The sequence below is a fragment of the Embiotoca jacksoni genome, unplaced genomic scaffold (genome assembly GCF_022577435.1).
Source record: "Embiotoca jacksoni isolate LCO1_2020_lvr unplaced genomic scaffold, fEmbJac1.0.p SCAF_9, whole genome shotgun sequence".
Classification (NCBI taxonomy): domain Eukaryota; kingdom Metazoa; phylum Chordata; class Actinopteri; family Embiotocidae; genus Embiotoca; species Embiotoca jacksoni.
In genome coordinates, this window is record NW_027185447.1 from 14,696,134 (window position 1) to 14,711,651 (window position 15,518).

Here is a 15,518-nt window from a genome sequence, read left to right on the forward strand (position 1 = left end):
GACAGAAGAGTTGCAAACCCCTAAACCCATTTGTAAATAGTCATCTGCAGTGATCCATTATTATATGCGCACGGGTTTTTCAGTTTCTAATGAGTAGTCCACTACTACTAGCAAACTGGATTGCTTATTTGGTACATATTTCCACGACCCCCAGAGGATGAAGCCTCCTGACATTTGTGATCCCTTGTCTGTTCCTCTAGCGCCACCATATTTGTTGTGAAATGTTTCAACTTGGAAATTTAGTGCACACATTTCTGTTCTCCACAGGTTGAACAGACCATTTAACAGCAGACTACATGTGACATCTGGAAAAACACAGGTGCAACTAATGACATCATAGATGGCTGTGTTCCATTGAGGTATTTCAATAAGCCATATGGCATTGTACAAGGACCAGGACTGTGAAGCTACTTGTTGAATCACCTGTGCTCTTCGTGCTGTGACGTGCCTGCTGTGAAAAAGGTAAACACTTCCTCATCCCTCACTTTTTTTTATCCTGTGGCACCATCTGGTCAAAATGAGCATTTAGCTTAAAGTCTCGCAGAAGTATGGCCCTGGTCGCTTAAATCTCACTTGGAAATAAGAAGTCAAATAGTCTTACTGCTCAGAATGAGTAGGCAACTCAAATGTTGCACTTATTGTGTGAATGACTGATGCTGACTCAGCATTATGTCAGACCTTAGCATATAGTCTACTTTAGTGTAGCGTTGTTTTACTCTGGAGCATCAGCCATAAACAAATAGTACTGCCACATGTTTGTGTTCTATGTCTTACTTGCAGCAGGACGGCTCCGACTAAACACAACCAGTGTGTAGATTCATTATACATGAAAGAAATGTTCATGTACTACTTACAAGGGGGGCCATTAGAATTTATATTTTTATCTAGACATGGAGCAAATAAATTCATTGTGCAAATGAACACTCTGTTCAACCATGAAACATTTTGTTTATTTGGTACTTTATTTTAGCAGTATAATCTTAGGTTACAACGGTAAGCAAGGTCCATTTCAAAGCCACCCAGTCCCCTGAAGTTTCAGTTTCACCCTGCAGAGAACAAAAGTTCTGTCAGCAGGACAACTGCCTTCTGATGCCGTAGGGCAAAATGGCAAGAAAACAGGAAAGTGACCGGGGGAAAAATGCAAGTTTGGGCGCTCACTGTTTGTAACTGTGACAAAAACCAACCTTGAATCTAAAGTAGTTGAACAAACACACAGGGGGAGAGAAAGCTTTATCCAACAGTGTATCAAGTTATAATGGGATACATGCATACAGAGAACAAACTCCAGGCATTATATAAAGTCACAATTAAACAATAAATGTGAAATAAGATTATCAATGTTGCTCAATCTTTACTTTTAAAACTCAAAAGTAGATTACTTTCGTGGAAGACAATATAGATGACTTGAACATACATGCAAAATGCCATCTGAAAATTGAGAGAAGGTGAGGAAGTGTGCATATTTTAATGACACAGACAATGCTACAGTTTGAGTGATAATATTATTGTTGTTGTTTTTTTAGATACATCTGGGCTTTTTAGCTTAATGCTAAAACCTTTTGATCCAGAGATTGTATATGAAAATGGACAGTTTCCAGGTCTGAAAAGTAAAGCCAATGTGAAAGTTCCTTAAAGTGCAATAACACTAATGGGCCACAAGGGGTTTGCTCCAATTAGACTTCAATAGACTGCCATTCAAAAAGCGTCAACTTCTCTCATGAAATACAAAGCCAGTCAAGTACTGACTTGTTGTAGAGATACAAGTAATTCTGGTGTCATTAGGTAAATGTACTACTTCTGATCATTTTCCTGCTGGTCTTTAGTCAAATAATTCCATTATTAATTAAGTATTGGGTTTCAAAGAGAGGTATGTTTGGGGGCGTGTCTGATTTGATTGACATGCCTGTGGTGCAGTCAGGTTTCGCTCCCCCACTCGTCCATATATGGTCACTTCTGGCTCCAAAAAAACAAGATGGTGACAATCAAAGTGCCAGACATGACAGTTCAAAATGGCAGCTAACCAATGGGTAACATCGCAGTGGGTTGCCACTTGTTTTGATCTGATGTTAACTTTAATATACGCAAACTGAGTTTGCTTTAATGCACTACATTCATGTTAATAAATCCCTATACTGTTAATCCTCATTTTTTTTCATTGGAAAAATTTCCACAAAGGAGGTTGTTTGCTTTTTATACTTGTGTCAGATGATCGGCATGAAATAAAAAACAGTGTAAACCATAATGAAGGTTGGTCTTCAGACACTTCCTGCATTTGAGTCATAACAGCTATAAGGAGGAACTATATTTCCGGGATTGGTTAATACAAGTAGTCATGAGGCAAGACCTCGGCACAGTTACAAAGAAATATTCAAAATGAGGTTCTTTCTTGTTTTGCAGACTTTCATATCTAGAAATGTTTTTGCTTCTTTAATGTTGGGATCAGACGTAGACCATGAGAGTTTTTTTTTTTTTCATTGCTTTTGTTTACATTGTTGGTAAAACATGATGAACTGTATAACTGACTCATATTTGTCAGTAAACATCTTTAATGTGACCAAATGGTTTTGGGTCTACATTTAAATAATGTAGCCAAACTGACATGCAGCTAAATGTCTGACTATTTTGATTTTGTGTCCTAAAGCAAAGTAAGACTAAAGTCAGTTTAAAACTCAAGTTATGCTTTGTCCTCTTCACATCTGATGCATCCATTTGCAGAAGTCTGCTTGACTGTTTACATTTGAAGAGTTTGGGGCCACAGCTTGTTGTCCCGGGTAGATTTAGCCTGTCTTTTGTTAGAGGTCTGTCTAAGGGCAGAACAGTCACATGGTCAGTGTAATCCTGTCTCACATGCAGGACACTGTTTGTATCTCTGCAGAGCTGGCAGTGTTCTCCGGAAACCTTGTGACTCACCTCAGGCAGAGCATTATAATTCTACCATAAACAAACACATAAGCAAGACAGACACATGATGAAGGAAGAAGTGAATGCATATCAGCCCTACATCGAACATGATGCAACCACAGATACAGAGCTTTACTGCAGCACGGAATGCATCGATTCCGTGAATTGCAGATTTGCCAGATATATTTACACAACTTCCTCAGACAGCTCGCTGTCTTCGACAAAGCTGACTAATACGACCACTGCTCGGTTGCTTGTCTGTGCCCTGGCTGCTAATACTTCAAGGGAGCATGTAAGGCTTAATCCCATATTACCGTGGCTATGTTAAGTGTAAGCATCTGACTGTCACACTTCCAAGAAGAGCCTCCTCGCAGAGCGGAGCGATAAACAGAATTCCTAGTTGATAAGCTCGAGCTGCAATCAGTGTCTATGAAACTTCATAAGCATCCTCAGCCGGGAATTTGCATGACATGACAGTGGAAACGTGGGCGAAAGTGATTGGCCAGTGAACCCCTCTTATTTCAAGACAATCCTATAAAGAGATCTTCTTGGCGGGAGCTTGTCGTTCAGTTTAGAGCATGTGTAGTCTTTATGCTGCCATTTCTTACATAATGGCTGGCTGGGACTTGTCTACATGGGCCTCTAAGTATGTCTGATGAAATGTAGATGTAGGCTTTGTGTGGTGCCAGAACAAGGACTGAAACCAAAGTACACAAACAACAATAATGCATCCACATGTTGTGTTTGTCGGAATTGACAGTGTTGTTTTTTTGGAAGGTTGTTCAACTTTAAAAATAGAAAAGCGGGGTATAAGATGGAGGGAAGTTGTGAGAGAGACAAAGCTTTTCAGGTCAGTCTCTGGCTAAGTATGGGTTTACCACCTCCCCCCCCCCCTCCCACCCCAATCTCTCTCTCTCTTGCTCTCTCTAAAGTGGTAATCTCTAACTAATAGCAAATTAGCATATTGGCAGTCATGGCAGCAGTGAGTTATGTCTTGTGTTCCCTGGGAGGACACATCAATACTCAAGAGACAAGGTCACAAATATTCTGGTCTGTCCATCCCAAAACACCTTAAAGGCAGATCTCATGGTTGAAATGAACGGACTCTATCATATAAATACATAATAACTTAGTAAACAGAGGGATTGTGCATCCTCCAATAGTGGAAGATCCTTTGCTTCATGCAAAGTAAACACAATATGTCTCCTATTATTCTGTTTTTTATTTTATGGCATTTTTCCCATTGAAACGACTGAGAACTTTGCGATACTTTTTACGTGCTTAATCTCTGTAACTGTGCAAATTGCAAATAAAGTTACTTGTACAACAAGTAGAATCCCTACAATCAAAATATTACCTATATAAATAAATGTATTCACAGAAATAAGTTGAGGAAAATGTCTCCTGTTGGTCAGATTTTGAGGTACTTGTACTTCTATTTTATGATACATATTTGACTCTTACACATTTTACTCCTCCACATTTATCTGACAGCTGTTGTCAATAGTTACTCAGCAGATTGACATTTTACACACAAATACTGTGTAATATAATAATCAGTATGTTCACTAAACCATCCACCAAAAATTGTAGTACAGGACTTGTTCTTGTAATTGAGTATCATTACACTGTTCTGTTATTTTGTTTTTGACATTTTTTTCATCCTACCACTGCTGCAAAGTAACTAGCTATCAAATCTGTGTAAAGGAGTAAGGCGACATTATTTTCTTTTCAAAGGTAGTGAGGTAGAGGTAGAGAGGAGTGTAAAATGGGAAAAAGAAAAAGTTGCTTACTGTACTACACGCATCTTATCTGCAACATGGGTCATGTTATCAGCTTTATGTCCAGCCACCTGCAGACTTCTCCATCTGCTCCAGCAGTATGTAACAAGTCCTACATGTGAGCCACATATTAAGGAACATTGAGATGACCGTGTTGGACAGATGGTGTGAATGACACAGCTCCGCATGTTGTGTCCACGTCATCCATGTAGCACCTGAAGTGACATTTGAAGATGAAACCGCAAAACCAAGGAGGAAGAAATTAAAATGTGATTTCCAGAGATTTTGGATGTAGTGTGAATGTTGTTATTGTGAACCAAACCTGCTTCTATATTTATTTACTGTCAGTAAGAGCAGTGTGGCCATTAATAGATGTTCAGGTGAATAAGATAAGATAAGGATATGTCTGTTTCTCTATTTTCTTGGCAGAAAGCTGTCCTTGCAGATTGCTGCAGATGTCACAGTGAAGTCTCAGTGAGTCACGGTGACTCGAAAGCCATGGTGACTCGAAAGCCACGAGATTTTATCCTTTGCTGCCATCCTTAAGGTTTATTTTTAGTTTTCAAGAACTGCACGACAGAAAAAAACACTGTCATGCACTGTGACAAAAAAAGTCAGTGTCTTTTTTAAATGAAGAGTGTTCAATCCACGACCATGTTGTGATCGATTTGGAAAAGGATGATTTGAATTGCAATTAAACATGTTTGGTGTGTGCAATATCAAAACATGAGCTAGATAAACATCCAAAGGCCGCACAAACATTTGAATATTTCGTGTTGAAACGATGTGCTTTTTTAATGCAATGGCTTGATTGCTTAAACCAGGGGTGTCAAACTCATTTTAGTTAAGGGGCCACATACCGCCCACTTTGATCTCAAGTGGGCCAGACCAGTAGAATCATAGCATAATAACACAGACATAACGACAATATTTCTCTCTGTTTAAATCATTGGTGAAGGTTTTTGGATGATAAACCCTATTTTAATGTCTTTCTACAATAAACTAGAAACATAAAGACCAAAAACTCAGACATCAGCCCACTGTTTATCAGCCCGGGCTCTCCTCTGCAGATTCCCTTGCAGTGAGCGCTGCTGCCTCCGGAGCAGACGTCGCATTTACGCTGTTTTTGACGCAATTACTGGATCGATTAAAAAAATGACAAAACGTTTGTACTCATGACCCTCCATATTCTCATAGAAATGCAATTTATGTCTTTCTGTAATTTTCACACTTAGCAAAGTCATCCGGCGGGCCGAGCTGGACCCCCTGGCGGGCCGGATCCGGCCCACGGGCCGTATGTTTGACACCCCTGTCTTAAACCGTCAACAGGCCGTCGCTCATAAACTATTCATCGTCGCTGAGGGACAGTCTGATTAATTGCTTAACAGGTTACAGAGAATGTTTTTGCTCCTGTACTGACCATCAGATTGGGGCATCAGTCATGTTAACAGGAAACAAAAGTGTTGTGCAATCAACGTAGAGAAAACAAGACTAAGACGTCACAGCGGCTCCGTGCGGCTGCACAGTCGTGCTTTGAGCTCAAAGCTAGTTAAGCATATTATTTGCTAATTAGCACTTAAAATGAACTAGCTGTGGGTAATACGTGCCTTGAAGACGTTTGATTATAAATCTAAGTAAAAGACGTTTTAAATTTGAACTGTTGATGGTGTTAAAGGAAAAAGTTCTATATATATTATTATATATTTATATAGCCAAAAATCAAAGGATCACTAAAGATATTAGGTTTCATTCTCTGTACATGTGTGTATGCCAATCCACAGATATTATGATCTGCAGGCAGGTGACAGTTTTGTATTTACTGATGTTGTGGAATGAAATGTCAGGGTTCATCTAACAGAAATCCATAGAAAGCTGTTAAATATTTCAATAATAATCATTTTTAGGTGATTCCTAAATCCAGATGGGCATTAAGGGTCGACCGGGCTTCCTCAGTGGCAGCTCCTAGACTTTGGAACTTCTAAAGTTGTATTGTATTTTTTTTTTTTTTTTTAACATTAGAGCTCATGTATTTTTCTTCTGTTGGTTTTGGCTTCATATTGCTTTTAATTTTATTCTTTTTGTTTTGATGCTCTTTTTAATGGCTCTTAAGATATTGTGCAGCACTTCGGACAACTTTTGCTGTATGTACATGTGCTATATAAATAAAATGACTTGACTCAAAGCCAAATATTTTATGTAATCAGGCCTCATCCAACTGAGTCAAAGAATATCTGAACATTAATCCACATTGACATCCCTGCAGCCATACCATTTAAAGTCATATTCAAAGGAAAGGTCTTATTTTTAACTAGATCTAAATTCACATTTTTTTAGGCTTCACCCTTCTGTAACTTGAGGCTTGTGGTCCTGTGAAATGTATGAGGAAGTTTAACTTGGAAACAGTCTCCAGGGAAAGTAAATAAAATGTGAGAAATATACATTTGTCTGATGTAGCTCGTAATGGACTGGACTTTCACCCCCATGAATAAAACCACACCAAGTCGCTAGGCAACAACCATAAAACATTGGTAAAGGAAGCTTGCTGGGGTAATAACTTATTGTTTTGTTTCTTGTATTTTTCAGCATGTAAGGCTTCAAGCTGCTGGGCAGCATGCCAGTGGCTTTGTTTTGAAACAGATGGCCTTAGAGTTTGGCTTGAAGTGCACTTTAATGTGTCCTAACAGCAGCCCTGCTCCACAGTGGGCTCCCTGCTGGGATTTGAGGGTTTCTTTTAGGTGACGCACAGCTTTCTCTTCACCCCACTCTTTGAAATGAGGAGTACGGAGCCCACAGGAAAGACAGTTACAAACCAGAGAGCATGTACACTGACAGACAAACTGTATACACGCATGTAAATCACAGCTAACAAGCAGTCGCGCCTCCATTCTTTACAACCTTTGTGAACTTGTGATAAATGACTGATTTGAAAAATGGACAACTGTAAAAAGCTCCATTTAGAAAATGTTCCCATGACTTCAGAAACCTGGGTGAAGGAACTATTTGTTTCTCACAAAGGTGAAAAGGTCTGAGAAAGAACCGGGAAAGGGATCTGGCAGCCACACACCCAATTTGGTCATAAACTGAGAAATGGCGCCATCTTTAGGTATCTTCCTAAACTTGTTCATCTCTCTCCAACAAATATACTTAGTTTTTGTTGTTGTTTTAATGGAAGTAATTAAACAACTGGGCAGAAAATGTTCCAAGTGTAATGTTTACCATGTTAGCAAGCTAGCATTTACTTATAATAAACGTACAGTACAGCAGAAACTTTATAAGATGTATTTATAAAATATGACATATAATAAAATAGGTGGTTTATGACACAGTATGTGACACTATATAATGAATTTATGCGAACAACTATACCACTCTTTGGAGACCACATTACGTGTAAACTGGTGTACAAAAAAAAAAGATAAATGAATAAACTGTAAAACAAATTGTAATTTTATTAGATATGGTCACAACATCCCTCCTGTTCCTGAGTTATTGGTGTTTAATAACGGTCAGTAAGGAATATTAGGCTTAAGTGAAGTCAACCAGTAATCATTTGGATATTAAATGTCATAAATTCATAATTTAACCTATTTGACATTAGTGTGAAATTTTGTCATAATTTTGAATGCATTCTTAATTATGACCACAGACTGTATGTAAAAAAAACGGGATGTAAAAATGGATGTAGTCTGTAATGCGGAAGGAACCACTCAGGGCTGGCTCCAAAAAAACCCTCTTTCTTCTCTTTCTCGTTCTTCAGGAAGGATCCACTTCTCTCATTAAATACAAAGTCAAAAATTTGATTGACATTTCTGGGGTGCAACAGGTTTCCAGTATAAGTGAGCGATCAAAGTGTCATCAGATTCTCAGTCAGATCCCCCCCTCGTTCTCCCTAACTCGTCCAAGTATAATCAAAAACATGCCAGACTCAAAGCTTAAAAACAGCAGTTCACAAACCAATCTTTGAAGTCACGGCAGGTTGCTACTTGCCATAAAAGTGTTTTGTGAAGTCACTGTGACCTTTGACCTAATCAGTTCATCCTTGGACCTGGTTAATGATTGCGCAAAATTCGAAAGAAATTCCCTCTAAATGTTCATGTGATCTAATTTTCACGAGAATGGGATGGACAGACAACCCAAACAAAATAAGGTCTCCGGCCACAGCTGTCGCCGGTGCGGAGGCATTAAAAAAAAAAAAAAAAACGCTACCCATGCTTGCAATACCACATTTAATTGGTATTCATTCATTTTTCGTAACAGCAGAGAGTCAGAGATTTAAACAAAGTGCATGAGTATGTTAGAGGGGAGTTAGTGTAACTATTCCTGCTGGAGGACCGTCACTGTTTGAACAGCAACCAAATCCAATGATATACAAAATAAAAGCTACAGAATTAAACAATATCTTAGCTGCTTCTGGACATCAAATACATCATAAAACTATATTCTATGAGACCTCAAGGTAAGAATTAGAGGGACATTTTCTGGATAAATGAAAGGAATACAAACTTATTTTTACCTATAGTTCTTAGGTGTGACTGTGTCTGCTTTTTTATCATAAAAAATAAAATTTCATGGAGCTCATTATTAAATATCGGAACAATGTTGGCGCCAGACTACATCTTTAAAAAGATAACTTATCAGCCAATATAAATTCTAGAGGCTAATAATGTCTAAAATAAATTAATGCATGAGATGGAAAGACATTCTGTTCTATTCAGACATGATTTCTTCAAAACCCATCTTGCAGACAAATTCACATGACACCTTGTGCTAAATATTTTTCCTCACATTTGGTATGTCTAAATATATATTCTGTGCAATGTACTATAAATAAAATAAAAACTACAAACAAATAGACATGTATGTTTGTCTTCCTACAGATGTTTGTTATCCCCTTCCAAAGAATCAACCTTAAAAACTGCAGCTGCACCACAAACCTCCTCAGCAGTCAATATTAATGCTGGACAGCAGCTCCTCCAAGGCCTCCAGTTTCTGATTGGCCTCCTCGATTGCGCTGTACGTCTGCACATTGCTGGCGATGTGGTATCGGATGTCGTCCACCAGGGGGACAGAGTCCGTCTCGTGTCGGTCCTCCAATGACGCAGCGTCCTCTTTGATGATCTCGGCAAACTCCGGCTGCTCCACCAGCTGTGACACACGGGTGCGACAGGTACACATGTGTGAATTCATCATCGGGGGGACTGAGCACGGCAGAAAAGAACCACCAGCTGTGACACACTCCCGTTATCTAGCCTCCCACTAGTGTGAAAACAGAGTCACTTACCCGCTCAATGATCTTGGCCATGAACTCCGTGCACAGATCCTCCAGCCGAGACAGACGGAAAAGCTTGGCCATCTTCCACATGTACAGAACGTTGTCCTCGCATATAGTCTTAGCCAGTGTCTTCCCACACAGTCGCTTCAGGCCCGGCAGTAGATACATGTCAGCCACACCCAGCACGTCAAACACGTTCTCCATCGTTAGCTAGACGTAGAGAGGAAACAGTCAGACATCACACAGTCATGACGAGCATTCAAGAAGAATTGCTGCCGTTTAATAAGGAGTTTTAAGATGACAGTGTGAAACACAATATGCCTCTGTTGTTGCCATTTTAATGTTCATCCAAATTTCAAGTTTCTCAGTTTGTGTAATCAAGGCAACAAATCTTCTCCAACCCTGCGGTGAAAAATAACCATCACGGTGACAATTTTACAGGCCATAAAAAAACTCCGCTGGTGCATTATCATCTGATCAGCACGACAACATTAGGTTACAGAGTTAGTCATCTCTTTTCTGGCTCTACAACACCAATTCGTTCGTACCCCAGAAAGGAAATATTTAGTATGTTCAAATGATCAAAGATGCGAACGTGTCAGAGTGTTTGAAAACCTGAAGAAACACCATTGTTAAGGCTTTTAAAAATCAATTAATAAAAAAATAAAAAAACCTGTACACTTTATACCATCTGTAAGCCCAACACTGCCATGCCATCACCTTAAATGAGCAAAGACAAAGGACCTTTAACATTTTAAGTTGTGTTAATGGACACCTGATGAAAGTCCAGTGTCACTCTCTCTTAGCTGTCTTGTCCTGATGTATACGTCTGAATACTTACCTGCTAAAAACTCCACTATATTCACCAGCTAGTGACTACATTTTTCAGTCCTCTTTTTATGAAAACAGATGCCTGCTGAAGCCAAAAACAATGAATGTACATTTTCAATGTCAAATATACATCAAAGCTCTAACTCAAGTTATTATTTTTAGACATCTACTGTAATTAATTTCAATAAAATTGCAGATATAAACATCCTCGCTCTTACACACACACTTCTTTTTTCCAAGCTCATACCTAACAGTGAGCAAACAATTTATCAGCTACAATTTGGTCCGTAAAGGGGATGTTTACAGCTGACTCCTCATCTTGTAAACTGATAAGTGTTTCCAGTTTTCTCCCAGAATGACATGTTTGCATCCCTGATACACAATTCCTTAAAATAATAACTTCAGAAAGAAATCGTGCACAAACCTCTGTGCCATCAGTGTAGATGTAATACATGATGTGGATGAAGATTTCATGTGAGATGTTGTGTAAAGTAATCACTGGGGTGCTTGGCTGGGACTGCAGTTGCTCTCCCTCACTGAAGTGGTCCTCCAGTAGGGCTTTAAAATAATCACTACGTCCACAGAAAAACACCTGGAGACATACACCAGATATAGATACAGATATAGAACATTTATTTGAGTGTCTGGATCCGAGCATGTAAAAAAAGCAATGGTGTGTGAGCTCTATAGCTCGTACCTTATGACACAAAAAATTGAAATCTTCAACTCTGAAGCAGATGTCGGGATAAGTAGGGAAGCGATCGACTCTGTTAAAGGGAAGTTCACCAAATCCAACCTGGGGGGAATCAACAGAAAGATTGAACGGAGCTGGTTTATAATAGCAGCTACATGGTGTTAAAATTCTTAAATTCATTGCGGTCATATTCTTACTCTTAGTTCAGTGGGCAGAGCACAGTCTGCTAACTGAGCCATCTCCTCCTGAAGTTGACAGCTGTGAGGCTCCAGGCTGAGAACCTTCACACAGATTCCTGGCTTGTTGAACACTTCAGTATGAGAAGAGGAAAACACAAGAGACAGGAAAGTCATAGAACACGTACAGTGAATGTATTATCAGTGTAAACCAACCGTTTTTGTCTTACCGAATTCATACAACTGTTTGCATTTATTCTCCAGCTCCTCTATGAGATCAGCCATCTTGCACTGTTTAGCGAGTCGTCTGCTGTCCTCCACAAGACTTATATCAATATCCATTCGTCCTGTAACATTAAGAAAACATGGATGAAGAGTTGAACGCTTTTCATAGAAATAATGTTATCATAGACGCAGAAGATCAGCATGAGCACAGTGGTTTGTATGTTATAGAAAAATATTACATTACTGCATTTACTTCTTTATGGTATTGGTCTTTATTTCAGCGCACATTCTCTTCCTGTTTCAGACACACTGAAAAAACGAACTGGCTCGCTAGCATTTTTACCCTGTAAACAAAAAAATCTATTTTACATTCACTTTTTCTCACCAAAATATGCTTTGTACACGTGTTATGGAAGACGAACAAATGTGATGATTTATTTCTTCATAAAACATTTGTAAAGATGATACTGGACTTCTTTTATGGACTCATTGCGTCACTTTAAGAATGGCATGAATTTCCTTTTTGTGTTTTATGTCTTTAGGCATGTGTTGTCTTTTCTTATTTTTTGTTAATATATAAATTGTAACAAATACTTTTGCCGGGATTTTCATGAAGGGGATAAAATGGTACAAATAAAACTGAGTCAAAACTAAAATGTTGCTCCATAGTCCTACTAGAAGTCACTAAGTACACAGGTTACCTTTAAATCCAGTGAGTGAAACCAGCTGCTGCTTGAAGCCAATTGCAACAGCTGGATTTAAATTGTGATGAAAACAAAATCATATTTGAAAAGGCAGTGCCATCTACAGTTTAATTAGAAAATATACATAATACATATTTTTTTAGTTTCTAATTAATATTATGTGGAAAATCGTTGTTATAGGCAAATTTGTTTACCCTTATATATTTAGGGTACTTTCCCTCGGGGAAACCTCTCTTTTGCAGAGACTGCCTAGTAACATTCACACATGGAAACTGCCCTTGACACTGAGCAGCTCCAGTGGAGCAGTTGAACCAGAAACGTTCCAGTCAGAAGCTCGCTTCTCAAACCTTTAGACCAACACTGTACCAACATAAACACAACCACTGTGATCAGTGTAGCAGCCTGAATATTTGCTGCTCTAACACACACACACCTGTATAAATATATTGCAGGATGGCTCCAAAGGCTGCAGGGTTGATCTGAAATCAAAACAGCTTTGATTCATATTCATACAAATATATACAATATGACTTGTACCATCTGTTAGACATGACAATGTAAGAACGCAGGCAGCAGAGAATTAATCACCCCGTACTTATTTACCAAAGGGTGTTTGAGGGTGATCAGGGGTTTCCCTTTCCATTTGGTCTCAAACATCTCAGTGAAGTACTCTGAGCGTGCGCTGAGAACACATCGGTGGGCCGGAAACGTTTGTCCATGAACCAGGAACTTGACGTCACTGAGCTGACCCTGCTCTAATAGCCTAAAAGTAAAAAAAACAGACTATTTGGATTACATGAATGTGCTATAATGTCCATCTTAAAAAAACTGTAAAAGTACTATGCTGTACTTTTGCAGTTTTATTACTCTAATTTTCCCGTTTCTTTTCAAGGTAAAGGTCTGAAACAGCTGAGGAACTTGATTCTTACATGTGCAGAAAGTAGTTAAAATCGTCCCGCTGCATGGCACGAACACTGACACACTTATAATCTTTGATCAGGCGTCGAACGGAGTCACTCAGGGAACCGTACATGCATCGCTCGCCATCAAACGTGTTGGCTTCACACTTGGCACCTGAAACTCAAGCAATGAAACAACCAGGTAAATGCGACAGACCGTTTTGGGTCAATTATAAAGCTGAACACAACATCACAGTATAACACTGCACCGTTTTAACTTTTATTATGATTGCATCATTGAAACCAGTAAAATTTCAGCCTTACCACTAGCCAACAGGTACTGGACCAGCTCCTCGTGACCACAGAGACAGGCATAATATCTGAGGGACAAAGTGTTTACATTTCTAGAGGTTAGGATAATTGATGAAGGGTTAGTCAGGTAATCAGACTACCTGCCTGCGTGCTACTTACAAAGGAGTGCTGTCCCATTTATCTCTTACATTAAGGTCCACATCTCTCTGTTCAACAAGGTATCTAACAGAGAAAGGAGAAACTGTTACAGTGATGTGACTGAATATAGTCAGTCATAAAATTAACAGCTGTATACATAAAGTCCAACATAGGTTTAAAATAGAAGCATCATACAGGATCAAACCTGTACATGTCTGAAACCAACATAAAAGATACATCACACTGCTGCATGCATTTATATAAAATGCACTCTCTCTCTCTCTCTCTCTCTATATATATATATATATATGAGATGCAAGCTTTTATCTATTATTTTATATTGCTTCCTGCTTTCGTCAATTATAAAGAATTGCTTTAAACAGAGCATGTTTAAATTCATAAATGCAGACTGGGTTACATTCATGGAAACGCTGGTATCTTAGTAAACAGGAAACATAAGCACAACACATGGTATGCTACTGGGCTGGAGTGCCTTCTCCAATTACTGGTCGCTTGGCAATTAACAGGCCAAGTCTATCTAAACCGTGTTTTGGAGCAGACAATTCTCCAAAACACCATCCTGTTGAGCATGCGACACTAACAGCTCGTACCCCCGTTACATCTGGAAACTGAGGAGCTGACCTACAAACGTTAGCTAAAGTTACAAGCTGGGTCATTGAGGCTAATGTTAGCAGCACTGGTTTCCGTGTGAAATTCCTGTTTATACGGGTCTGGCTGCCAAGACTACAGTCCAAATAAATTATAGGCTCGCGTTTTGGGAGCTTGACAACATTACCTGCAAACGTGTGAGCTAAAAAAAATAAGTCAAGATTCCAGCACGCAGGCAAACACAACCGAGCCAAATAATAATAATAATAATAATAATAATAATGTCAACAGAGCCGCTAACTTACCTGACTCTGCAAATGTCGCCCTTTCTGCAACTGCTAAACAAATCATACACGTCCATTGTCGCCTCGGTGTTTTCGGTCCTCTGTAATGCATTGAGACGGCCTGTCTACCGGACAGGTGAGCGATGGCTCGGTTGTAGCTCGGAGTTTGCAGGGTTGACGCTGAGAAAGTTGGCAGGCTGACACACCTTCTCGAGCGGTTGTTGACAAGCTGCTGCTGCTCGGGTTTTGTGTTTTGGTCGAAGAGGTCTCGCGGTCACGTGACCAGAGCGCGTTGCCTTCATTAAAAGCACGAAACAGCCGCCAAGCGACGACACAAAAAAACAAAACAAAACAAAACAAAAAAATCGCAAAACGACAGATGCTTTGCTATTCCCCTGCAACACTCAGCGCACCGCGTTTTAGTTTTACATCTAAGAAATATAATCTAATTAAACATTTGCGCAACAAGTTCTACCTGCTGACATTGTTAAGGTCGGGGGAGGCGCATAACTGGGACGAGTTACAGTCCCGAGTTAACGGATGTGTGAATATCCGAGTTTTAGGCGCGTAACCTGAAGGCAGCATACGTCATCGTGCTCTGTCGTCTGTTGACGTGTTTTGAAAAGCTATTTACTGCAACAAAACGAATAAAAACTGCGTTTTTGTTTTTTTTTTAAATCAAAATCTAAAGC

General features: G+C 39.3%; 1 protein-coding gene across 3 annotated transcripts; it reads right to left on the reverse strand.

Moving 5' to 3' along the window:
* Positions 1-948: 948 nt before the first annotated feature.
* abtb1 (ankyrin repeat and BTB (POZ) domain containing 1) lies at positions 949-15,294 on the reverse strand. 3 transcript variants are annotated; one of them, XM_069140433.1, is made up of 13 exons: positions 14,848-15,293; positions 13,955-14,017; positions 13,808-13,863; positions 13,514-13,664; positions 13,188-13,347; positions 13,018-13,063; positions 11,886-12,002; positions 11,677-11,789; positions 11,483-11,581; positions 11,210-11,377; positions 9,964-10,164; positions 9,617-9,827; positions 949-1,046 (listed from the first exon to the last, which is right to left on the reverse strand). In XM_069140433.1, exons 1-12 carry the CDS (start codon positions 14,901-14,903, stop codon positions 9,621-9,623), a joined length of 1,437 nt encoding a protein of 478 aa, XP_068996534.1. In that variant the 5' UTR covers positions 14,904-15,293; the 3' UTR covers positions 949-1,046; positions 9,617-9,620. The 3 variants fall into 3 exon arrangements, with proteins under 3 accessions (XP_068996534.1, XP_068996535.1, XP_068996533.1); XM_069140434.1 differs by lacking the exon at positions 949-1,046 and having other exon boundaries at positions 7,948-9,827; positions 13,514-13,658; positions 14,848-15,294; XM_069140432.1 differs by lacking the exon at positions 949-1,046 and having other exon boundaries at positions 7,948-9,827; positions 14,848-15,291.
* Positions 15,295-15,518: the final 224 nt, after the last annotated feature.